The sequence below is a fragment of the Chionomys nivalis genome, chromosome 8, assembly GCF_950005125.1.
Source record: "Chionomys nivalis chromosome 8, mChiNiv1.1, whole genome shotgun sequence".
NCBI classification, from domain to species: Eukaryota; Metazoa; Chordata; class Mammalia; order Rodentia; family Cricetidae; genus Chionomys; species Chionomys nivalis.
In genome coordinates this window covers 17,103,078-17,128,564 of record NC_080093.1, presented here as the reverse complement: position 1 = coordinate 17,128,564, position 25,487 = coordinate 17,103,078, and the positions used below count along the sequence as shown (strand labels likewise).

Here is a 25,487-nt window from a genome sequence, read left to right as displayed (position 1 = left end):
TGTCACCAAAACCATCTCTAGGTTTTCATCCTCTGTTTCAAGCCCTTCAGCAGCTTCCATCATCCAGAGGGTAAAGTCTAAGCAGAGATGGAGTTGTCGGTACCCTGGTGACCTGCTGTCTAACCACCTTTACGGTCCCAGCACTCCCCACTCTCTGCCGCAGCTTTAGGTGCCCACGGCCTTGAATTCCATAACAGTACAGTGCTGTGTCTTATCTGTCCCCTTTTCATACTGCATGAGAATATGATGGGCTAGATACGCATGTCCTCAGGTTAGGGGCCGCCCTTTCTGGAGCATCTCTTATAAACCTCAGTTGTATCCAATTTTGTTGTTCTATATGCCTGTATAAGTGCTTGTGTGTATGTGTGTGTGCAAGAGAAGAAATCGGGGTATCATTCCTTAAGAACACTGTCTACCTTATTTTGAGGACAGTATCTCTCATTTGCCTGGAGCTTGCCCGTCAAAGTAGCTAGCTAACCCCTGAGCCCTGGGGATTCCTCTGCCTCTGCCTCTGCCTCCACTTCAGCCTTCCAGCACTGGGATTACAGTGTGGGTCACCATACCTAGCTGTCTTATGTGGGTCTAGCTATTTAAGTAGGTCCTTGGGGTAACTGAGGTTATCATGTTTACAAGGCAAGCATTTAACAACTGAGCTACCTCCCCAGCTCACTCTATGTCTTGTTAAAGGAGCCATATGGACTCAGAGTCTTCCTCTGTCAGCCTTCTGCATGCTGGGATTACAGGCATTTACCACCACGTCTGGCTTAGTACATTATAAAGGACTTTTGAAAGGCCAACTAGATGACCGAGGAGCTAAGCTATAATATATAATGTAATAGATGAGTTCTGCAGCGCTCTAGTAAATGAATCTTTAATTGTCTTTAACCTAATAGCTTTGGCCTATAGAGCAGGACATATTAAACTTTAAATAGTAGAGGAAAAATACAGCCTATATTGTTTTTCTGTCTCTTTAGAAACAACTGTTACAATTCTTTTTAGTATTCAGCGTATTCTTAGACAAGACACAGTGATATACACCTGTAGTCACTCGGAAGTAGAGGCAGAAGGATCTCAAGTTCTAGGCCAGTCTAGACTACATAGACCAAAATCTACAAAATCTACCCCCGGAAGCCTAATGCCAAGAATAATATTCCATTCTCTTTGCAAGCTTAGCAGACTAACTCATCTAACTCATCTTCCACCATGACTTCCCATGACATTCGAAGCCATGAGTCATAGCTCAATATATAAATATATGTGTAAGACAAACCTATATGAAAACCATGGAGGTAAAATACTATAACAGACATGTAAAGATGCAATTGGAACATGGAAGACTGATTAATTGATTAAATAGCATATTTTGCTTTCATAAAAATAATACCGAAGTTTATAGATTTCTACACTCTATATAGGAAAAAAAAATAGACATAAAAAATAGAAGTCTTAAAACATGTAAAAAGAATCCCATTATCAGGAGATAAAACTTTTTAAAGTTTTACTTTTATTTTCTGCCTATGTGTGTTTCCCTGCTTGTCTGTGTGTGCACCGTGTGAGTGCACATGAGGTCAAAGGGAGCATCAGATACCCTGGAACTGGAAATACAGGCAGTTGTTAGCAACCTAATATGGGTGCTGGGAGTGGAACCCAGATCCTCCACAAGAACACATGCCCTTAAATGCTGAACAATTTCTTTAGCCTCTCATGAAATAATTCTTACTATTATATTAAATATATACTGCACATAATCACTTAATTTTTTCCGTCTCCTCCCAGCCTCCCATTTCCCTCCCCAGTCACTTAAATTTTTAAAAAGAAAATAAACGGAAAAAGCAGGAGCCTACTCTGATCTAACGTTCCAGTATAATTCCTAGATTCATTCATTGTCTTATATATTATTTTCGCTACAGTTTTCTCAAGATTAAGGACTATAATTCGGGAAGCCTGGTTTAAAATATGGACACTTTGAGGTTTATTATACTTAACATAAAGTTTACTCTATAGTAGACTAGTTAAAGTGAAAACTAACCCTGTGTAGACACAGAAAAGTAATGAAATTGTATTCTGAATTCCAAGTCCGTGGGCTTTATACTGTTGATGGTTAACTCTGTTAAATGATATATGGTCAAATAATAGCATGCTCTTTGCCACTCAACCCACCCATGCTGGTTCCTCCGCCTGAAGACTAGCATGGCTATAAAATGACCTATTGCTATCTTATACACAGTCTTTGCTCGTCCATTGATTCATTCAAACAATGTTTTGAACTCTGAAGACGGGCACTTTATTATGTTCTGGGAATATGGTAATGACAGTCCACGATTCCTGGGTCTTCTTTCATGGGATCTTTATCCCAAGTATTCCCACCCACCAAGGAAATGTCCCTGCCCCGCTTGTAGATTCTAATATTTTCACTGATGAATAATTGAAAAGTCAGTATTTTACCTCATACCCCAAATTCTGATGGAATATGTCAGCAGGAAGAATTATCATTCCATGGGTTAATTCCATAGAAGTCTGTCAAAAACGTTAATGCTTCAGTTAGTATCGCTGAGTTACAATATTGAAGTGCACTGGTAAAATTAAATGTAGGATGTTATTAAATATGTTATCATTGCTAAATAATTTGTGGGATGTAGAATGAGCTGTGAACCCCCAGAGCAAACAGTAGACAAAGTAGAGTCTGTCATGCACAGGGAGAAAGTAAAGGGAACCAAGAAAAATGAAAAGAACTATGTAGGATGACAAAATTGTAGGTTTACTTTTCTATCTTAATATTTTCCAGTGTGGCAACATAATGGTTTTCTGCAATATTCTCCCTGCCCATGCTATCCCCCAAACCAGTCTGGCAAAAAAAAAAAAAATAGATAACAACATAATCAGAGCCCAAAGAAACATTAAAGAACCTGAGTGGAATCCTAATTCCCAGTCTTTCTTTTTTAGAGTTCGCCTTCCTTTCCCGGCCATGCTAGCTTTTGTTGTCAGGCTGCCTTTTTATCTAATCTAAATCCCACAGGCTGCAGCTAAATTCGATTTCTTCTTTTAATCATCTCTCCTGGGTTCTCTCTTATTCGAAAGATACTGTGTATTATTGTAGCTCAGCTCAGTTCCATGTTTAACCCCCCCCAAGATGTATGTGGCCATGCTTCTAACTTCTTTCCAACCTCCGGGTTTCTTAGAAGAGGGTCTGCGCACTCTCTTGGTTTCTCCCAAACTGATCTGCCCCTAGGCATCCCCTTAGGCACTAGGAATCTTCAGTCCTCTCATTTTCTGCTTCATGTTTCTTATTAGACTGAGATTCCTTCCCATTCTTTCCTGCCTACCTTCCGTGTATTGGTGGAACTTTGTTCTGTATGGGGATATAACCAGGTAAGCATCATTGTGGGCTCTTGGGCTTGCAGTTAAACAGAGAGAAGAACGCTAGCTGACAAATTATTACAAAATGGGTTGTAATTGAAACAAAAAGTATGTGGCAGGCAACCTCAGCTGTTTACTCCCCAAGTATCTGAACTGAACCGTAGAGGATGGGAAGTAGTTTCTCCAAGCAAGAGGTCCCCAGAAGATGGAAGCAAATGTGCAAGGCTCTGAAGGGAGAAGGGAGTAGCAGCATCCAAGGTTCCCTCTGGGTTGTGCTCCACTTCAGGAAACCATCCTTCCCTCTGCCTGCCTGTGGCTGTCGACACCAGGCAGCCCAGTTCAGTACTGTTCCTGACAGCACTGGGGCAATGGCAGATGTAAATGTGGGAACACAAAGGAAGAAAGAAAGGGTCTCGGTACAAGGGGTCTTGGTTAAGAGGTAGCCTGGTTACAGACAAGGGCATCTGAGAAGAGAAAGGAGCAATGAGTCCTCGGGTGATCTGAGAAAATTTCTCAGAAGGAAGTACAATTTTAACTTGGCTTTGAAAGAACTGTGATCAGCGATTATGAAAGAAAAAGGCATTCCAGCTGAGGCAGGAATCTGAGCTAGGAAAAGACAGGCAGAACAGAGCCGACAATACATCTTAATGCTGCTAAAGCAATTCTCACACGCCTGAATCTCTACCAAAATCAGAAACTAGGAAGAATGAAGCATTTGCCATGTATAATTTTTACTCCTCACGAATGCTAAAACAGCATGTTTCTTCCTTTCGACTGTGGTAGTTCCAAAATCACTTGTACCCACTCTTGCCTTAACTAAGGATCCTAAATATAACTCCATCTTTTTCTTGATGACGCAGGCCATGAGAATACAGTTATTTAATGCTGCGTTATAACCAGCTCTCTGTCTGCTCCTTAGAGTTTTCTCTGGCCTCTGTTGTCAGCTGTTCATTCTCCTTGAGTCCATCTCAGGCAAATCCTGCCTCACCAAGCTCCTGCCAGGACCACTCTTGTTCTGTCCGTCATCAACCCACAGTTTTTCTGTTCAGCTGAAAACCCAACTAAACATGTGGGTTATCAAATATCTGCCTCAGATGCAACATTTTTGATGAATGCTGGTTAAACAAGTGATAGATTAGACTTGGACTGCGCACCTCAGATTCAGATTGATGGAGAGACCTGGGACACTTCCTTCTGGAGCCAGATTCCAAGCTGTGCAGCATCAGACCTCCGGATAATGAGCCCTTACTCTGCTATTTTTGTAGTGTTGCTTAGCAAGCCAAATTGCCAACTGGCTTTGATTCTAGTGACTAACAACTGTTTTTTTCATGCCCTGGTGATGTGGGTTACCATGGTACTCTGGATGACACAGTTGGCTTTTTCATAATTGCCTTTTAGTAGCTCAAGAGATTTGTGTATGTGTGTGTGATAGAGGTGTTGATTATTCTTATTTCTCTAGAACAAGACGATGACTTCAAAATGTGACTGCAATTCCTTGTTATTTTTAACCAGAAAAAAAAAATGAGTTTTATTTCTTTAAGTCAGTGTGACTGGTGTAGGATTAGTGGGGAAATTTTTTTTGTCTTCTCTTTAAGATTTGTTAGAAGATGAATGTCTGTATAGAAATGATAAGAACCACGTAGCCTGTGGCCTAGTAGCTCTTCCTCATCCCATTCCTGTGGGGTGCTCCAACATTAAGATAAAAACATTAGGAGTTCAGAGCTCTTGGTTAATACAGAGGCTGTAATTGTTGGCACAATGAAACTTCTGGGGTCAGTAAGATGTCTCGGCATGTAAAAGTGCTTGTCTCCAGACATAATGACCTGAGTTCCATCCCGAGGATCCACATGATGGAGGCTGAAAGCCAACTCCTGCAGGTTGTCCTTTGACTTCTGCACCAGAACGTGCACCTGCACGTTCATGTCCCTCTCTTCCCCGTCAATCCATAAAACATTCTTAAATATGTTCTCATCAAACAGAGGCACCCTGTAAACGTCAAACTGTTCTTGGAGCCTGAGATTATTTAGACTTAATATAAAATTTTAGAAAAGGCCTTTGGTCCCAACTTTTAATTTTTACACTTTATTTATTTAATTATTTATTTTGAGACTGGGTTGACCTTGAATTCCAAATCTTCCTGCCTCAGCCTCCTAAGTGCTAGATTTACAGGCATTCACCACCTTAATTTTAAGAAAGCAAAAACTGAAGCTTTGAAAGAAAACTAATAAAAATAGCAATGATAATCCCTCATGGTTACAGAGCTTTTACATTTGTAAAAATCCTTTCAAAACAGGAACTCAGTTTTACGCACTATGACCATGATGTCAGCATTTGTTTTAAATCTCCATTGTGTGGAGGAGACGCACAGTCTGTGGCAATCTAGTGTCTAGGGTTAGGATTAGGCCTAGGTTTAGTTTGGGCCAGTTTTTCTCATACTTAGTTGTGTGTTAAGAACCACTTGGGATCTGAGAGAAATGCAGAGTCTACCTCTGAGGACTAGGGTGGGGCAGGTCTCCAGGTGCTGTACGCCTTTGAGCCAAGGACTGCACTTTGACTAGCAAGTGTCAAGAACAGTGTGTAAGAATCTTCTTCAGAGTTCGTTCTTTTAGATTGTCTGGACCCTCCCCTCACCCTGCGATCCTGATCCTGAGCCTCAGAAGTGGGGGTCCTGGAACAAGTACCCAGGTAGTGGTCACGTGGTTGCTAAGGAACACTCGCGGTGGTAGCTTGTCACAGAGTGCCGAGTGCCGTCTGGCAAACGCTTTGGGGATGCCATAAAGAGCTTAACAGAAGCCTCCGCGTTTTACAAGGTGAAGGTCATGAGTGCCGCAGAAACCATAAAATTACTTCTGCTTCCCTATTCATGCTCTCCGTTACCAAGCAATATGTCCTCCTCCCAGCTTCTGTTTTCACCTTACCAAAGTGCTGTGGCTATTTTTGAAACAATGAGGAATCAGATCAATTATTGGCTGTTTTCTCCTGGCAGAGGAAGTATGCTAACAGGGTCCAGGAAAGTTCTCTGAGAGCCAAGCCTAAAGCACCTTTGGCAGAACAGATAACCCTACCCCGCAAATCAGGGGCTCTATCTCAGAACCCGGAATAGGTACAAACCCCACCCAAACATCTGTTTTCTCTTGAGAGTTCCTTTATTAAGCAGGGAAGAAAAGTTAAAGTGGCTGTCTGACTGGGGCAGCAAAACAATAGCCAATGACCTTGCAGGTGTCCTTTTGAAGAGAAAAGGGGGAGGTCGTTGTTAGAATGGGATAGGAGGCGGTGCTATATTTTGATTCAAAGCATATTAATTAGGTGAACCAAAGGGGGCTTTTACCTTGATAGCAGGATTTTGGTAGTCAGCCTAGGAGTCATCCTGGGGAGTCAGTCAGGAGGAGGAAGTGACCAAATAAGGGAAAAGACCTTGGTGGCTCACCACAGGAAGGTAGCCTAACAGTTTTTAGCAAGACAAAGGAACTGGGAGCAGGGCAAGGCCTGCCAGAGCCCCCTGCTCCAGTGGGCTAGTGTTTTTTCAGTTCAAGCCCTTGAAGACTAGGGCTTTTTGTTTGTACTTTTTCCAGTACAAACACGTAATGTAAAGTTTCTTTACCCAACAATAGGTGTCTGTAAAGCAAGCCTTCCAGCCTCAGCAGTGTTGAATTTTGGGCAGGCTAAGGCTTTGCTGGCCTTGAGGAAGCTATCTTGTGCATAATAGGATATTTAGCCTCTTCCTTGGTTTCTACTCACTGAATTATAACCTCAGGTTGTAACAGACAACTTGTCTCTAGGCATTGCCAAATGCTATCTGGGGAGTAGGGTGTTGGGGAGTAGGGTGTGCGCAAAATTGCCCCCAGTTGATAACCAGTCTGTAAATGTACTGTCTGAATATGTAGTTGACTGTCAAAGGGATCTGCCTTGTACTTTGGATGTTGATGCCAGGTGATTGTAGAAACTTATACAAAGAATTACCAATACCCAGCATTAGGAGCACAACTGGAGTTTCTGGAGGGGAAAAAAAAAAAAAAAAAACCTAGTTGACTTATAGTAGTGGAAAATTGAATTAACCTCAGACATATCAAGAGCCTAAGAGGGTGATACCTCAAGCCTGCCTCAGAAGTGACTGGTATAAAAGTCACAAAAGATGTCTTCCTATGTTCAGCATTAACATCACCAACTGCTTTCTGCTTTGTGTCAACAAAAATATTGTAGCTACCCCATGTCACATGAGAGAATGCATTACGTAACTTCTGGCTACAACATTCTTGGTTTCAGAAAGTTCTTCTCTTTCCTGTGAAGACTCAGTATCTGAAAGCAGATGCTGAAAGGGACTAGGCTTTGGTAGACAGCTCAGTAGTTACCTCCCTGCTTCATAGGTGTCAGGGAGCTATCGTGACACAAATCTTTCCCCTAAACTGCTGTGTTAGCCTGTATTAAAATAAGCTATAAAGCTTATTGAACTATAGATCACTGTGATGAATGAACCCTGGGGATTCTGATTTAGGGAGTCTGGGGCAATACCTGATAACTTGTGTTTCCAGCTAGTTCAGAGACACTGTTGCTGCTGGTCCAGAAACCAAACTTGGAACATGGTTTCTATAAACAAAAATAGTGGTTTTCAACTTGGGGAAAGCAGGGATCACCTGGGGATCATTTTGAGCACTGATGTGGTCTTTGCATGTGAACAGCACTGGAGCTAGGATATCTGGGTGTGGGATCTCGTGTGTAGAATATGTTCAAAGTTTGGAGTAATTTTCACGCAGAGCCAATCGTGAAAGCCTCTGAATTAGGTGAAAGGGTTCAAAGTATTGGGAGTGAAGGGGTCTTACCTGTGGTACTGTTTAATAGAGAAGAAGATCACGATAAATCCCACTTAATCCTAGAGAAGTGTGGTTTAAAATCCTTCGGCTTCATTAAGGTTTACCTCTCTAGCTTCAACACCACCATTCTGGTGCTGTGTTACAAGTAAGGGTCAAGCTATGGATGCATATTCTCTACTTTTTGTCTCATTAGGATGTCGGTAGCATTGAATCCAGAGACTTTAAATGAGAGAAAGGAAGGAGAATTCACAGCAACAAACCTATAGATGGATAAAGGATCCCAAAGTTTCTAGTAGTCAAGAAAAGAGAGGTGCTGGTTAACCAAGCCATTAGGGCAGGAGTAGGCTTCTGTAGTGTCTAGACACAGGTTTAAACCTGATCTCACAGAGTGTGTGCTTACCATTTTCTAAGTAGGATACTAGTGAGCCCAAGGTAAAATGTAATGTTTTGCAATTCAGGACAGATATAGACTTTGTTTTAAGGAAATCCACTGGCGAAGCAGACAGATTACTGTGAGTTCAAGGCCAGTCTGGTCTACAGGGTGAGTGCCAGACCAGCCAAGGCTACACGGTGAGATCCTGTCTCACAAAAATAAATAAAATAAAAAGAGGAAGAAGGAGGGAGACAGAGAGAGAGAGAGAGAGAGAGAGAGAGAGAGAGAGAGAGAGAGAGAGAGAGAGAGAAGAGAGAGAGGGAGGGAGGGAGGGAGGGAGGGAGGGAGGGAGGGAGGGAGGGAGGGAGGAGGGAGAGACAGAGAGAGAGAGAGAGAGAGAGAGAGAGAGAGAGAGAGAGAGAGAGAGAGAGAGAGAGATGGAGAGGAGTAGAAGAGAATATTGAAAGGGCTGGGAAGATGGCTCAATTGGTAAAGTTCTTGCTACTCAAGCATGAGGACCTGAATTTAAATCTCCATGACCCTTATGAAAAGCAGTGTGTAGCTGTGGCAGAGAGAAGAGGATTCCTGAGGTTGGCTAGCTAGTCTGGTAAATTCCAGGTTCAGTGAGAGACCTTGTCTCAGAAGAACAAAGTGGACAAGAATAGCAGAAGACACACATTGTGACCTCTGGCCTCCACGTACGTGCATTTACACATACACAGGCACTGTGCACATGGGAAGGGGAGGAAGAACGTGGATTAAAGTAGAACCCACTTTACCTTTCAACTCAGCCTAGAGGTTTTCTATCAATGTCACAGTTGTATGTTCAAGGGACTTGTCAAAAAAAAAATGCCTCAAATGTAGTAACTAGCATTGGAGCTTTCTGACTGAAGGATTACTCTTGCCTCTGGTGTATCATAATGAGATACAGTATGCCCATGAGCTTACTGACTTAAAGATGGCTACATTGTCTATTCTTAGAAACAGGAGGGGTTGTTATGCTTTGAACATGGATGCCCAAGGATGTGCAGAGCAGATCCTTCAGCTGAGTATCCTCCTCCACAGCTGCAGCTGCGCATGGCTTTGCTTTTCTGCACATGGTGCCTTGTTAGTGGTCATGCTTCTAAAAGAACACTGCCTGCCCTAGGAATATGGCCACCACGTGAGAGGGAGACTATATAGTGAAAGTTGAAAGGGGCGCTAACTTGTTAAAGATTATACATAGGATGCACGTGTCTTAGTGGGCTTGAAAGAAAACTGGGGCCTATAAAATCACTTCTCACTCACTCCTTAGGAAATTCATGAAGTTCTCAAGAACATCTCGCCCATCCCAAGGCTCTTCTGGAAAGCCTCTTGAGAAACTGGAAAGTTCTATATAATTGTAATCATCATTGACCTAAAGTGTCTGACAGATATGTGTAGACAGAAATTTCTGTTCTGCCCAGTCCTGCAGCCATTCAATTCCAAATAAACACACAGAGGCTTATATTAAATATAAATTGTTTGACCTATTGTTCAGGCTTATTGCTAAGAAGCTCTTATGACTTAAATTTACTCATAATGCTTATCTATGTTTAGCTCCATGGCTTGGTTCTTTTTCTCAGTAAGGCATTCTTAGATTGCTTCCTCTGCATCTGGCTGGTGACTGACACTGTGCCTTTCCTCATCCCAGAATTCTCCTGGTTCCACCTATACTTCCTGCCTAGCCATTGGCCAGTCTGCATTTTATTAAACCAATACATGTTGACAGAGGTTTTCTGTCCTGTCCGGTTCCCATAATCATTAAGTCCCAAGGAAATCACACAGAGGTATACATTAGGTTATAAATTTATTGGCCCATTAGCTCAGGCTTCTTATTAACCTTACAACTTATATTAGCCCATTATTCTTATCTGTGTTAGCCACATGGCCCAGTACCTTTTTCAGTGAGACAGTCACATCTTGCTTCTCCTGGGACTGGGGTCACATTGCCAAGTAAGCTTTCTTCTTCCCAGAATTCTCTTGTTCTCATTAGCCCGCCTCTACTTCCTGTCTGGTTGTCCTGCCTATACTTCCTGCCTGGCTATTGGCCAACCAGCATTTATTTAAAATATAATTGACAGAATATAAAACATTGTTCTACACCAAATACGAGTGACAAATCTTTACAGTGTACAAGAGCATTCTCCCATTTTCCTACAAAGTTAGGGACAAGCTGAAAGGAATGGGCTTGTAGTGGTATGAAGACATTTGAGAGTTCCTGCTAGTCAGGAGAAGAGGACATAGTCTGAGTTCATGGAATCTCATAGGGAAGTAGGCAAGTGTAAGCCACTCTTCCAAACACAGCATTGAACCACTGAAGAAAAAAATAGCCAACATTTGCTGAGAAAAAAAAAAATGGACACACTAGGCTATTAGAGCTCTGTCACTCTAAGTTTTCCCCAGTCTGTGAGTTTTAAGCACTCTTTAGTCATCTCTGAGAACTGATGAGATCTCTGATAGCAGAAACGACCCTCCAAAGCCCAGCTCTTCAAATTCTCTCTGCCATCTATGAGCAAGCCCATGTCCCTGTTCATCACTTTCCCCATATAAATGGTATCTCCTCATGCCTCTAGTCTCCTATGGCCTTATTTATGTCCACTTTTGGTCACCACATCCTAGAGCACTAAATGATAAAATGCTGTCAACAACACTCACTGGCACAATTCCCCAGTCCAAACCCCATTGCTCTTTTGTTTCGATACATTTCCCTTCTGAAGCTGCTTCTGCCTCCCACCTTCATGTGATTGTGGCTTTGAGCCTTGCTAACTTCCTGTTCTTTTAACCATGAGTTATTGGAACTTTTTATTCTACTAGCTTTTTTCAAAAGAAATTTTCATAGAGATATAATTCACATATCATAAAATTCACTCCTTTAAGTGTATAATTTACATTTTTAGTATACCCACTAAATTATGGGGACATCGCTTCCATCTAACTCCAGAATTTCCTTATCCCAGAAAGAAATCTTTTTTTTTTTTTTTTTTTTTTGTTTTTCGAGACAGGGTTTCTCTGTGGTTTTGGAGCCTGTCCTGTCCTGGAACTAGCTCTTGTAGACCAGGCTGGTCTCGACCAGAAAGAAATCTTGAACTCAGAAGCAATTCCATTTTCTTCTTTCCATCATTTCTGGCTGTCACTAATCTAGTTTCTTCCTCTGTAGGTTTGCCTATTTTGGAAATTTCACGTGAATGAAGTCATATAGCAAGCAGCCATTTGTGCCTGGCTTCTTAGACTTACCATGTTCTCAAGGCTCATCTGTTTTATAGCATTACTTGATTTTTTTTGTGGCCAAATAATATTCCATCGTATAGATTTACCACATTTTATTTGTTTAGAAATGTGCGCTGTTGATACTTTTGGTCCATCATTAATAATGTTGGCCTACATTTTCATTTGTGTAGGAGTAGAATTGCGGGACCCTGTGGTAATTTATGTTTAGTATTTCAAAGAACTTCCAGAGCAGTACAGCAGTGAAAGAGGATTCCTGATTTCCATATCCTCTCCACCCCTTGTGGTTTGTTTTTTTCTTATAGCCATCCTCGTAGGTCCATAATGATATTTCATTCCATTTGATTTGAATTTCCTTAATGATTATGATTATGTGTTCAGCATTTTTTACGTGCTTATTGATCAGTTATATATATTCCTTGGAGAAGCACCTATTCAAACCATTTTTAATTTTTAGTTGTAATTTTTAACTTAGTTGTCTTTTCGTGAGATGGAATATTTCTTCATATATTCTAGAGATAGGTCATTGTACAATGATGTATATCCAATGTTTGGCACCTGGAGTGTATATGATAAATGGTGGTTTCTGTAGTAACCTGTAACTGGAGGTTTCTCTCCTGCTTGCCAGTTCCTGAATAACCACTCTGAGGCTTAATAGTAATGACAAACTGTACTATTAATTCAAGCTTATTATTAGCTAGCTTGTAAAACTTAAATTAACCCATTTCTACTGTTATATATTTTACCACAAGGCTTGTGTCTTGTTGCCTCATATCTTGCTTCCCCAGTGGCTGCTGGAGTTTCCCTGACTCTGCCTTCTTTCTCCCTGTCTCTTTGCTTGGATTTCCCACCTGGTTCTATTCTACATGGCTATTGGCCAAATCAGCTTCTTTATTAACCAATTGGTAATAAAACATATTCACAGCATACAGAAGGGCATCCTACATCAGTAATAATTATAATAATAACCATTGTCCTAACTGTAAATGAGAAATATTCATAGGGTATCATGGCAGGAATGAAGGGGGTATTCCGTGTCTACAGACTGACTTTTTATAAGACCACCTACAACACTCCTTCCTGGACCTAGGAAAAAAAGGGGGATGCAGGGATAGGGCTCCGTAAGGTCAACTTTTATAAGAGAAGTGTCTTTATCTTAAGTGTGTTTACCATTGACACAACTGGTTGTCTCCCTATTGCATTAGTTCAAAACAGGGTTTTTATGATTATCAACCTGTCTCCTACCCCAGCCTGTTCCTAAAAAAGACTGCTTCCTTCATTTGTTTGTTGATTTCTATGACTGTGAGGGGAAATTATTACCATTTTATTAGTGCAATTAATTGTTCAAAATGATGAGCTTCATTGTAACCTTTTTTATATACACATTACATACACAATCATATCCACAACTCCAAAGAGTATCTCAGAGAATGGTTGTAAAATGTTTCTAAATAGTTCACTTAGGTACTGTGTCTCAGTATCTTGAAAAACTTATAAGTAAAGTTTAAAATTCCTTCATGATCCTCAGATTGACCTTATAAGATATAGGAGCTTTTAAAAAAAAAAATGTATCTCGTTTGGGGTGGTTATGCCTATCTTCCTGGGTATGAATACTATGGCATGCGTGCAGAGGTCAGAGGACAACTTTGGGGGTCTATAGTGTAGAAGTTATTTTTAAAACCATAAACTCTTTTCATTTATTTATTTCCAGCATATGAACCAACCACATCAACTGTGGAAAGTATGGCTGTATTGTTTGCATTCTGAGCTCCACGGCACAAAAGACATCCAATTATAGAAAGCAGTTTTTAAGAAGCCGGTTTTCCCAGATTTTCCATGATGCTAGTCATTTTGTTTTGTCATCTGCTAGCACATGTTCGTAGAAAAGTGAGAACAGGTGCCATAAGTTTAAGAAAAATGTGTTGGAAGGTTTTTTATCTTTAAATTGCACACATTCTAACAATTAGCATAATCTAATTTAAGCTACAAAACACTCAGTCCAGTTGGGGAGGATACAGCTGTTTCCTAGGGTAATTTTCTGGAGCACTGAGGCAGGCTTGAAATCCTAATTTAAACCTACAGCCTACTATCAGAAATTAAAGGCTCTTGGTAACATCTGTCATACCAGCTTTGTGTTTTTATTTGAGCTCCAGCCTAGTTCAATTCCTCAAATATCTATTTATAGGTGAAAGAATCTGTTTAAAGATGTGACCCTTTGTCCTGAAGGAGCTCACCCTCTGAGAGAGTTACATTCATGCAGGACAACACAAGCCACTAGCTACAAGAAGCAGGGAGCTGCAGTGGTGCCAACGGCTTCAGAGCCCAAGGCAGCAGGAGATGGGTTCTGATTCAGAATGGGGTCAGTCTGGGATGACTTCTCCTGAAGCTGTAACCTGAAGGGCCAGCAGAGATGGGGTAGGGAAAGGTCACACTGTGAGCTCTTAGGCAGGGTGCAGGGCAGAAACTTAGGAAGTGGGATTTGTCTGGAAGGCCCAGAGGGCAGGCTGCTGACGGTGGTGTGTAGCACAGCAGATCAAATACTGGGAAGAGTCTCAATGTACAGGCTTAGGGAGAAGGCAGGGAAATTTTAGAGACCATTCATGGTTGGTAAAAAATACTGTCTTTCAAATTTCATTTCCACTTCAAATCCCAAGGAGTGTCTGTGTCTTTAAATTTTGATAGCGGTGTTGTTAAACCCAATTGCCAATTGATGAAATGTGGAATTACCCAGGAGATGGGCCTCTAGGGTTACCTATGAGGGTTTATCTTGATTGGGTTGGTGGGAGTGGGCAGAATCACCTATGGGTGGCACCATTCCCCAGGCTGGGATCCTGAACTGTGTAGAATGGAAAGTGAGCTAAATGCAGAAGGCGTCTTTCTTTGCTTCTTGACCAAGGATGCACTGGTCCCCCAGGTCCCACTGCTGTTACTTCCCCACCTTGATGAGCTGGAACTCAAACAGTGAGGGGAAATAAACCCCTTTTCCCTTGAGTTGTTTTTGCAAGTGTTTTCTCACCGCAGCAGGAAAATTAAATAGTTAATTATGCTTCTGGAGAACTGACTGCCTCGTTTTATTCTTAAATAATACTTTTAGCAATAAGCAAGCAAAAGCTGCTGGGGGTCTTTTCCAAGGCCAACTCATCTGAGCCAGTCCCTCAGATTTTCTCCTTAGAAATGTCTTGTAGCTAAGAAAAAGGAACCACGCAGGTTTGCATTTTAGAAACAGGAATTGGGTCTGCACTATAAAAGGAGACACACTTGACATGAAGGAGGGCTGTTAGAAATACTTCAGCCAGGCCTAACAGCAAAGGCCCATAATAATCACAGTTTGTCAGAAGGCAGGAACATCACAAGTTCAAGACTAGCCTGCATAACTTGGTGAGACCTTGTCTCAAAATAATTTTTTTTAAATATGGAGTTTGGACCTCCAAAAGATAGCTGAGCCCCTTGTTCACTGCAGCACCATTTAAGTAACCAAGATTGGAAATGATAGAGAATAAGTCAGTAGATAAAGACTCTCTCTCTCTCTCTCTCTCTCTCTCTCTCTCTCTCTCTCTCTCTCTCTATCACTCACTCACACACACACACACACACACACACACATGTTTACAGTCAAAATAGGCCTCTGAATTGTGTATGAAGATGTCTAGGAAAAATATTTTGCACTGCGCTTATGTACAGTCTTTTTAACATGAGCTAAACTTCTAAGTCAACCCCTGCAAAACTTAGAAAGCAGTTACAACACACCCTCCGTTGTTCTCATCCCTAACAAACAAGTCAGAAAAGTTGCAAAATGATAGTCGCTGTGTTTTCAATTCATTTGAGAACTGAAGACACAAGAAAGGGAAAGAGAAATTACTGGGAGGGAGAAGGGGAGCAGAGAAAGAGGGGGAGTAAGGAGATTACATATGAACTGGGCATGTATAAATCGATTTTCCTGTCAGCATGCCCTCAGTACTCAATAACACTGTGTTTTCTTTGTATAAGGTATTATAAATAATAAAAGGGAATATATATCTAACCTCAAAATAATGGGGTTTGGGGATGTAGCTCATCAATAGAGTGCTCGCCTAGCACATGTGAACCCCTAGATCCAATTCTATCAGGAGAAAAGGGGGAAAGGGACGGCCTTAGGTTAGGACTGAAGCTGCTCCTGGGCTGCAGTTTAGCTCTGCCATTTTAGACTGTGCAACCTGAGGCCTATCACTAACCCGACTCGTGCCTCACTTCAGTGCACAGTGAGTGTAACGCTGCTCCTCACCTCGGGGCTCTTTGAGGATTAAATAACTTGGCGGGTGTCGAGTGTTGGGGATAATGTCTGGCATGTAGTAAGAGCTCGATAAATGTTAGCAGCTGCTAAGTCGTTAGGCAATAAAAACAAAATCCCTGCAATCTTAGAATGTTCGTCTCTGTGACAAGTTCCTAGTATTTAACTTAAACAACGAAGGATCTGTTTGGTTCATAGTTTCGTCCTGTCCCCGTGGGGAGGCATGGTTACAGGAGAAAGAGCAGCTCCCATCATGGCGGCCAGGAAGCAGAGAGAGAATGTTGTGGATGCAGGCTTTCTTCTTCTTCCCTGCTATCCCATCTGGGATATCTGAGACATGTTGGTGGTGCCACAGGCATTCAGAGTGGATCTTCCTCCTTCTGTTAATCCTTCCTGCAAATGCCTTCATAGATTTTCCCAGAAGTGTGCTTAATAACTTCCCAGATGTTTCTCAATCCAGCCAAGTTGATAATCAAGATGACAGTCTCACCTGCCTCTACCGCTTTACAGTTTACAAAGCCTTTAGACATAGCCACCAGCTGCATGGCCACTTCATGGGCGCTCGTTATTCTAGTTATATGATTGCTAACGAGACACCCCTGAAAACAGGTAAAAAACAATCTCCATTTTATTATGCTAATGGCATCTATGAACCAGGCCCTAAGAAAGGTATAACAGGGATGACTTTGCTCTGCTGTGCCCAGGCCGCTGCTAGAGAAGACAAGAAAGGCTGGATCAACTGTGTGTGTAGCACCCACTTTCAAGGTGGCTTCTCACACCACGGCAGCCTCAGGATAGTCAGACCTTCTCACAAGGTCTCTACAGCAGAAGTTGTTGCCTTTTATCACCCAGCCTCGGGACACCGTTAAGTGTTATTGGTTCAAGTAGTCACAACCCATCCCAGGTTCAGGTCCCATGCTCTTACATGGAGGTAGTTGCAGAAATTTGGCAGCCTTGTTTTGGAATCACCACACTTTGCTAGTCCCTGATTCCACGTGAGAGATGGCAACTCAGTGGAAGTTAAATAATTTGCCCCAAAGCAGCAACTAGTGTGACTTAAGCAGGGAATTCTTCCCCCACATTGCTCTTTCAGTTAGGTTATTCAGTCTCCTCCAGCTTTATGCTTATTAATGTGTGAAAGTTCAAAGAAAAAAATGTAACCGGGTGTGGATATGTTCAATGGCTTTCCTAAAAAAAGAAGCAGATATAGACAGTTTTCAGGAGAAAGGAGAGGTGGGTGGAGGAACGAGAGAGAGGGGGACCAGCAGATGCAGTGGTGAGGTAGATAGAGTTGCTTCTAATGGCTCAGAATACGGTACGGTATCCACACTTGGCAACGATGAACGATGTGTTTCAAAACAGCTAGTGTACATGGACCCGAAGCAAAGACACAATGAGGCTCAAGGTGGTAAACACGTGAATTACCTTGATCTGACCATTATACATTATGTAAATGTCCCCAAATGTCACACTGTACTATATAAGTGTGTCCAATCTATGTACCAATTAAAATTATAAAATATATTCAAGTGCTACATGGTGATGTAATGGCCAGCAATAAAATGTGTAGAATGGTCCTCTTAAAATTGTCATCTAGGGATGTCATAACCATCTTAGTTTGCATAAGTACATCTTAGGATTTCTATTGCTATGATGAAACGCCATGACCCAAAGCAAGTTAAGGAGGAAAGGGTTTGTTTGGCTTACGTATCACATTCCATTGTGAGAAGGCAGGCAGGAGCTCAGGGCAGGAACCTGGAGTCAGGAACTGATGCAGAGGCAATGGAGGGGTGCTGCTTGCTGGCTTGCACAACCTGCTTTGTTATAGAACCCAGGACCACCAGCCCAGAGGTGGCACCAATCACAATGGGCTGGTCCCTCCTCCGTCAATCGCTAATAAAGAAAACGCCCTACAGGCTTGCCTACAAAGACCCTACAGCCTGGTCTTTCAGAGGCTTTTTCTCAGTTAAGGTTCCCTTTTCTCTGATGGCTCTAGTTTGTGTCAAGTTGACAGTAAACTAGCTAGCGCAAGCGTACTCTGCAGTAGTCACACGATGAAACTGACTAATAGTTCAGGTCTGAGAACCCGTCCCTATCACTGAGCAATACACAACTCTATTTCTTCTAAGTATCAGGCGTGCACACAAATTTCCTATTTTCAGGTGATTCTGGGGTAAGTTCAGTTCTGGTATTGGTCGGATAATATCTTTGTATTGTTTTTCTCACAAACGGAATTCTCTGAAAATGCTTAACTACGATTTCATTGGTTCTCCAGGAAAGTCTCACCTGGCCATTGTCCAGAGAGTGAACAATGAAGGCGAAGGGGACCCTTTCTATGAGGTGATGGGCATTGTCACCCTGGAGGACATCATAGAAGAGATCATCAAGTCAGAGATCCTGGATGAAACTGACCTCTATAGTAAGTGCCCTTGGGGGTCAGCTAACTACCTCTACAGTAAGTGTGTGCCCTTGGGGAATCCCCAGGAGTGCATCAGAGGGTGTCAAGGCAAGTATGTGCACCGGTGTGCATCATCTACCTCTACCCAGCCCTAGCACGGCAAGATACCCTGGTTCAGATCATCCTGAGTCATTGAGAACATGCTGGCACAAGGTTATCAGAAGGAAACTTTCCTGAACACAGTCAGAACTGGGAAAAGATAGCCTAGCCTTCAAATGGGAGGAAAAAAAGACTAAGGGAAATACATTGTGCCCAAGAGGAGGCCCATGGGTTCTCATGTTGGTTCTTTGTCTACATAGAGCCCAGCTCCCCTTGGAATTCCACTCACACCCAACCCACCAATGAGCAATGAACACCGTCATGGCATTGCCCTTTGCCCAAGTCAAAAACTTAAATGGTCCTTGCTGGATACTGTTCTTGTCCCTCATGCCTTTAAGCAGCCCCATTGAGTTCCCCACTCTCCTTCCTGCCCCCTGGATCGTGTCCCTGTGTGACTCCTATTCCTGTTTCTATTTCGGGATCTTCCTCTCCCTACACCCCTCAGAAACAGTATGGACTACTCAGTAGTGACGGGCAGTTTTAGACTCAGGAGCCTTATCAAAACTTTGTTTTCCAACAGTACAAGGCCTTGCTTTGTCTATGGAACTGGGGTGTTATCTAAACCCAGGGGAGTCTCTGGCCAGGAAATGTTTCCTCCTCAGAGTTTCGTCTCCTAAGGTAGCCATCCCCTGCCCTTCCCAGGGGTAACTCATTTGAGGTCAGCAGCCTCAGTTGGCCAGAGCAGTCTTCCAGAAACTGGTTCCTCACAGCGAAAAGCTTTGCTACCATATGGCAGTGGTACCTTTGGGCCAAGAAAAGATCAAATCTAGAACATGGGCCAGCCCTTAACAAGAATAAGCTGAGTGTCACAGCCCCTCCCCTCAGGGACCTGTACTGAGCTTTTCCAAACAAGGCGGAGCTCAGAAAGGATCTCTCCAGTTCCAGGCTCCCTTCTTTTTCTCTGCCCATCGCTCTTGCTCTAGAATTCCCAGGGATCTCTGAATGTAAAATGATAAGGACCTTTGCACTAAAGTATTAGTAGTTGGTGACAGGCTAAATGAGTAGTCTCTTCCTGGGGTATGGATTTAAATGACCCGAATGCTTCAAATACCCACTGTTAAAATCAAGGTAATGGAGAGATCATAGGGCTATCTCTACTAGGAAAGGTTAATGACATGCTGACAGACACATAAGCAAATGTGTCGTATCAATCAGAGGGCCGCTCGCGGATGAGAGCACAGAAAATGGGTCCTTAATCTCTGCTTGATGCTCATTTTCTGGATGAGGCTCTTTTTAGAAGAAAGGGCCAGGGGATCCCATTCCCTGTAAAGAAACTCATAACTTGATTTGTCAAGAGCCATGAAAAGGCAGAGGAGCCCAGAACACTGCTGTTTCTTCTAACATGACTGAGACTTCTTACCCAATCTGAACACCTGGGTTGGAATCTCTCCACCTTCTCCAAAAGAGCAAAAATAGTGTTGAGGCAGAACCAGGTGCCTGCCAAGGCGCAGAGTCAAAGACAGGCCCACGAGAGCTGTGTAGATGGAAGAAAATCCAAAGGCCCGAATGAAGCCAGCTCCAAGCAAAGAGAGCAAGAGCAGGAGACAAAGAAGCTAGATTCTGGGGTCCTGGTTTCCTGCCGTGAGGACGCAGTCTGTTGGTCCCTAGTGTATCTGGTCTACTTGCATCACAAGGCCCTGCAGCCCTATTGTTTTCCAGGCTGAGAACAGAGACACATCACTTTCCTCCTCCCCTCAGCACAGATGAGGTGGGTTAGCATTTTTGATTTTTTTTTTTAACACTCAGGGAAAGCAAAAAAGAAATGGTCAAAGTAAACGCTTCCTCCACTTATAAAAATTCAATGTATATGTGTACACATATGCATGTGCATTTGTACATAAATGCGTGTCTCTACATGTGTATCCTATGCAGGCTTTTCCTTCTGAAAAGCAATAAACATTGAGGTTCCAGGCTCTGCAGAGTTCTCACCTGAATAACCGGCTTTTAGAAAGTAGATATTCATTCTTACCCCTTCCTCTTCTTTTCCCTTGTATTTCCTATGATTCTTTCTCCAGAGGAAAAGCAGAATTATGAGTGGTAGCAGTGACATTCCTTAGGAACCTCTCACAGCATGACTTAAGCCCACAGGAAAGAGACTGTGTGAGCCCAGCTCTGAAGGATGGAAGATGACAGAGGGAGAAACCCCAAACCCCTTAATGCCAAGAATACTAGCAGATCATGTTTGCATGACTTTGTATGAACGCTGCCATGTATAGTTGCCTCTCGAGGTCTTGCAATAACTACATGGGTAGAAAAGCTACTAAATACCATAGCTCTCTTGTATAGATTGAAACAATCACAAATGCTGATGCATAGAGAGTCTGCACAGCCATCAGGTAAGGGAACCAGCCTAGATAGGAACGCCCAGGCAGCTCTTCCCCTGTTCATCGACCACCTAAGCACAAACAATGCCAAACCATCTGCTGCCTGCCGCCTCCTCCTGGGAGAGAGTCGATTGTACCTCCCTCCTACAGTTGGCACTGCAGGATGTATGGGGTCCCACAGAATCTGTGTAAACCTCCACAGGCCAATAATGATTCTGAGTGTCATCTTTCCCCTGTGCCCCTATAGCTGACAATCGGAAAAAGCAGAGGGTCCCACACCGGGAGCGGAGGCGGCATGACTTCTCTCTGTTCAAGCTCTCGGACTCAGAGATCAGAGTGAAGATCTCGCCACAGCTATTGCTCGCCACACACCGCTTCATGGCCACAGGTAGACCTGCCCCGCCCACTCCCTACCCTAGCACTTCTAGTAGAACCTGGGGTAACATCAGGTACCACATATTTTAATAGCCTCCATCCCCTCTCCTGTGTGCCCCTGGCACTGAGAACCACAAGGCTGCCTCCTGTGGTGTGACCTGGTAAGACCCAGGCTCCCATGCTGTGTTGGTGAGAGGAAGTGAGTGTTCTCCTTTCCACCAGAAAAGGGCTAAGGAAAGCACCGTGGAACTTCATTTCCTCTGCTTACTGGAGCCTGAGGCTAACCTGCTGGGATCTGGGTGCCCCAGGGCATTTGTCCCAGAAGGAAGAGCATTATCCTAGCAAGCAACAAGCCTTTCCATCCCCTCCGGGCGTCAGATAGGCCTGTGAACTAGGAGTTCACAAACTTGAGAACTGGGGTTGGAAATCCTGGTACCTTTGGAAAGAAGCAGGGGAAGGGTCGGACTCCTTTTTGTGCAGCATTTGCCTTTGAACTCTCTGATTTCATTCGGCCCTAATTAATATGCTGACCTAGAATGATCAATCCATCACTACGTCCCATTTTTAGCTAATATAATATCTATTTATTGAGGGTATAACGAGTGCTAGCTAGTTCCAGGTGCTAAAAAGTGGGCAAATATAAGATAGAGCCTCCCTACAGTAGAGCTTTCAACTTGGAATCTTGTTTTGAATATAAATTTCTTTACATCATAGAACAATTTCCCAAAGCAAAGAAAACTTTGTCTGCCTAGTATTATACTGCAAATATCAATATATCAATATATAACATCTATTAATGGTTAAGTATGATAAATGGTATTTTACATTATTGACAGCTTATTATTTAGATAATTACCTGTCTCCATTGATTTGGGATTTAATTCATCCAGCAGGTGAATGTAAAGCAAATAAACCAGACTCAGTTTTCTGTGTGTCATCTACTGTAAAATTAAAGACCTTGTTGTGTCCGTGACTTAGTTGCCCAGCTCCAACTCTAAATAAAGACAAGGAGAAAATTCATAGCAAAACTGACATTTCCTAACGGGTGACCTGTTTTTCCTGAGATGCTAGTGAGGCTGCAGTCATCCCCAGAAGGCTCCAAGGTGCACACTGGGGACTAAAATTCCTCAATCCAAGGAATTTACAGAACCCTGACCTCCTTAGGGTGCTTGTTCTAGATGAACCTCCAGTTGCTGCACTTGCCTCCTTCCAGCATTTGCTGCTGGAATGGGGAGGTGTAGAAGTGCTGACATCCACCACCAACCCCTGCTGCCTTCTAGAAGTGGAGCCCTTTAAGTCTCTCTACCTTTCGGAGAAGATCCTGCTCCGGCTACTGAAGCATCCCAATGTGATCCAGGAGCTGAAGTTTGACGAGAGAAATAAGAAAGCCCCAGAACATTACCTCTACCAGCGCAGCCGCCCCGTGGACTATTTTGTGTTGCTTTTACAGGTGGGTGCAAGGTCAGGGAACTTCCAAAGATCTGCAGGGTAAAGGGGAATGACCGTGGCTGTCCCCTCTCAATGCAAGATGCCTAGGGAGTGGTACCAGTGAGGTAGGTATCCTGCATTACGCACAGGAAGGCCACGGGCATGAAAGAATGGTATCTTGGGAGCCATAGTTTCTTTGGTGGTCTTTCATCTGAGCACTCAGGCATGTTTGTGAGTCAGTGAGGGGTGTGTATATTCAGTACGGCTTTCTGCTTCTGAACAGAAAGAGTCCTGTGGAATCCTGATATTTCCAGGGATCTGCTTGGGTATTCCCTGCTGCCTCCTGGGATGCAGATGATTCTAGTTAAAACCTCTCTTCGGTCGGCCTGAATCTGAGCTTCTCTGGTGTCCACGCTGGTCCTCGCTCTGCCTCCTGGAGCACGTGGAGCATGTGGTTCATCCACTGTGTTTCACTCTTTGTGGTTCCCTGAAACATCTTTCTCTGAAGAGGGTCAGGAAGGGAGGCAATGACTGCATGAAAGAAATCACACTTTCCCAGGACATTCATAAAGCTACTCGCTACCCTGGATATCTGATCAGGCCTATCTTAAGTAGGTATCAAAGCTGGGCATGGTTTCACAGGCCTGTAATTCCAGCACTCAAGAAGCAGAGGCAGGAGGATAGCTCTGAGTTTTAAGAAATTTTGATCTACATATTGGGTTTGGGTTATGCAGAACCACTTGGGAAGAGCACAGCTGTCTTGGTCCCCACCGTAAGCCCTGTCACTGGCTCCATGTCTCTTCCCAGTAGTGATGGTTTTAAGATCTCAGTGAAGATCTCATTAGTTAGAAATAGCCTCTGTTTGTTACAGTCCACTTCAGTCTGTCCTTCCAGAATTGCGATTTGTGTTATATATATATATCATTCCAAATAACCTCAGTAAGGTGATTGTCCTTCCCCAAAATGTGGGGCCACTTTCTTCACTGTGAGAAATGGAGATGGACCCTGTTCGTGTGTGTGTTGTTGTTGTTTATATAACAATATATGTTATTATAACGCAAGGGCACATGCAAGCCTTCTTCTTTTGTTGTTTTTTTTTGTTTTGTTTTTTTCGAGACAGGGTTTCTCTGTGTTTTTGGAGCCTGTCCTGGAACTAGCTCTTGTAGACCAGGCTGGTCTCGAACTCACAGAGATCCGCCTGCCTCTGCCTCCCGAGTGCTGGGATTAAAGGCGTGCGCCACCACCGCCCGGCCGCAAGCCTTCTTCTTATGTTTAACAAAAATTTTCAAATAGAAAGCTGAAGGGAACAAAACGTGGAAGAAAGGTAGGCAGGCTCAGGAATTAGAAAGATTTGCCTTTAAAATGTCATCCTTTCCAATTGCTAACAAACCTTGGCCAAGGCAATTAACCTCTCTGAGCCTGAATCAATGCATCTGTCCAAGAGACATAAAAACATTACGTATTCTGTGAAGCTGAGGGGCTGACAGAAAGTGTCCACACGGTACACACAACAGTATCAAATGCGTGGATGTGGCTATACACTCTCCTACTGATTGTCACTGTCACCAATGATGAGTTCAATGAGATCAGATTCTGTCTCATCCAGGCTTGGAAATGGTCTCATCGGGACCAAGTCAGTGAAGCTGTTCACAGGGCTCCGGCTTAGCTGGTGCTTTAGACCTGTGTTCTGGAAACACCGTGTGTCCGGAAAGTGTGGTTGTTCGTACCCAGGTGCTTGCTACCCTAGGATTGACAGCAGTGAGTTCGCTGCAGAGGGCTTCTCAGGTGGGAGGTCCTGTCCTGTAAACCAGGGTGGGATGAATACTGCCCTGTGAGAATGGGGGTCCTCTTGTCACACACAGAAAAGCACATGGGGTGTGCGTGGAAATGAACCCTGGAAGTGCCCCTCACAGCCTCCGCACACTTTCTTTCTCCAGGGTAAAGTGGAAGTGGAGGTTGGCAAGGAAGGCCTTCGCTTTGAGAATGGAGCCTTTACCTACTACGGTGTTCCTGCCATCATGACCTCGGCTTGCTCAGGTATTCCAGTCCCCAAGCCTGAGTTTAATCAGGGTTTATCAGAGTTTATTACTGCTTCAGTGAGGATCACCAAGAAAAATCTAGGCTCAAGCCGTTTGCTCTTCTGACTCCTGTTAAAGACCCTCCAGATAAGCTGTTTAACTTCCTCGGATCTGGCTTCCTTCATGCCAGATGAACATAAAAATAACTTTCTAGTCAGGTTTTGTTTAGTTTTTTAAATAAGAGGAAGAAAATTGAGTTGGGAGAGGAAAAAGCAATTACATAGCAATGTTGGGGTGGAGAATGTATTCTTCAGTATGGAAAGACAGTGGTTTCACTTTTTACCCCTCTCCCCTACCCCCGTTTGATTGCCTGATTTCCGCAGGGTTAATTGGTGCTGGGGTGGAGTGGAAGTGGAGATTCCCATAAGAAGTTATGTTTTCTGAATTACTTCTGAACCCCACTGCGTCCTTCTGTCCTTAGATAATGACGTGCGGAAGGTTGGAAGTCTGGCCGGATCCTCTGTCTTTCGTATGTATCCTTCAAACCCCTTCCTGGTCTTCCCCATCATGGTCCTGCCTCAGCCCACTTTGGGACCCTGAGCCAAGCTATTTGAACTTGGGCAGGGCTAACACAAATGCTGGCAGCCTCTTTGCAGTACTCTGCCAGGAACAGGGCCTCCCACCAGGTACCCACAGAGCATGGAGGCTTAAGTGGTGTGTGGCTGGAATGTGAG

At 43.3% G+C, this 25,487-nt stretch overlaps 1 protein-coding gene across 3 annotated transcripts in view; it reads left to right on the top strand.

Annotated features, from left to right (window-relative positions):
• Positions 1–25,487, top strand: part of Cnnm1 (cyclin and CBS domain divalent metal cation transport mediator 1) — a 59,427-nt gene that overhangs the window by 6,316 nt on the left and 27,624 nt on the right. For all 3 annotated transcript variants that reach the window (XR_009057563.1, XM_057777613.1, XM_057777612.1), the window contains exons 2-6: positions 18,327–18,470; positions 21,180–21,320; positions 22,588–22,757; positions 24,673–24,772; positions 25,235–25,282. Coding sequence is in view for 2 of the 3 variants with exons in the window: in XM_057777613.1 (XP_057633596.1) it covers positions 18,327–18,470; positions 21,180–21,320; positions 22,588–22,757; positions 24,673–24,772; positions 25,235–25,282 (603 nt within the window). In the remaining variant the exon portion in view is untranslated. The remainder of the gene's footprint in view (positions 1–18,326; positions 18,471–21,179; positions 21,321–22,587; positions 22,758–24,672; positions 24,773–25,234; positions 25,283–25,487) is intronic.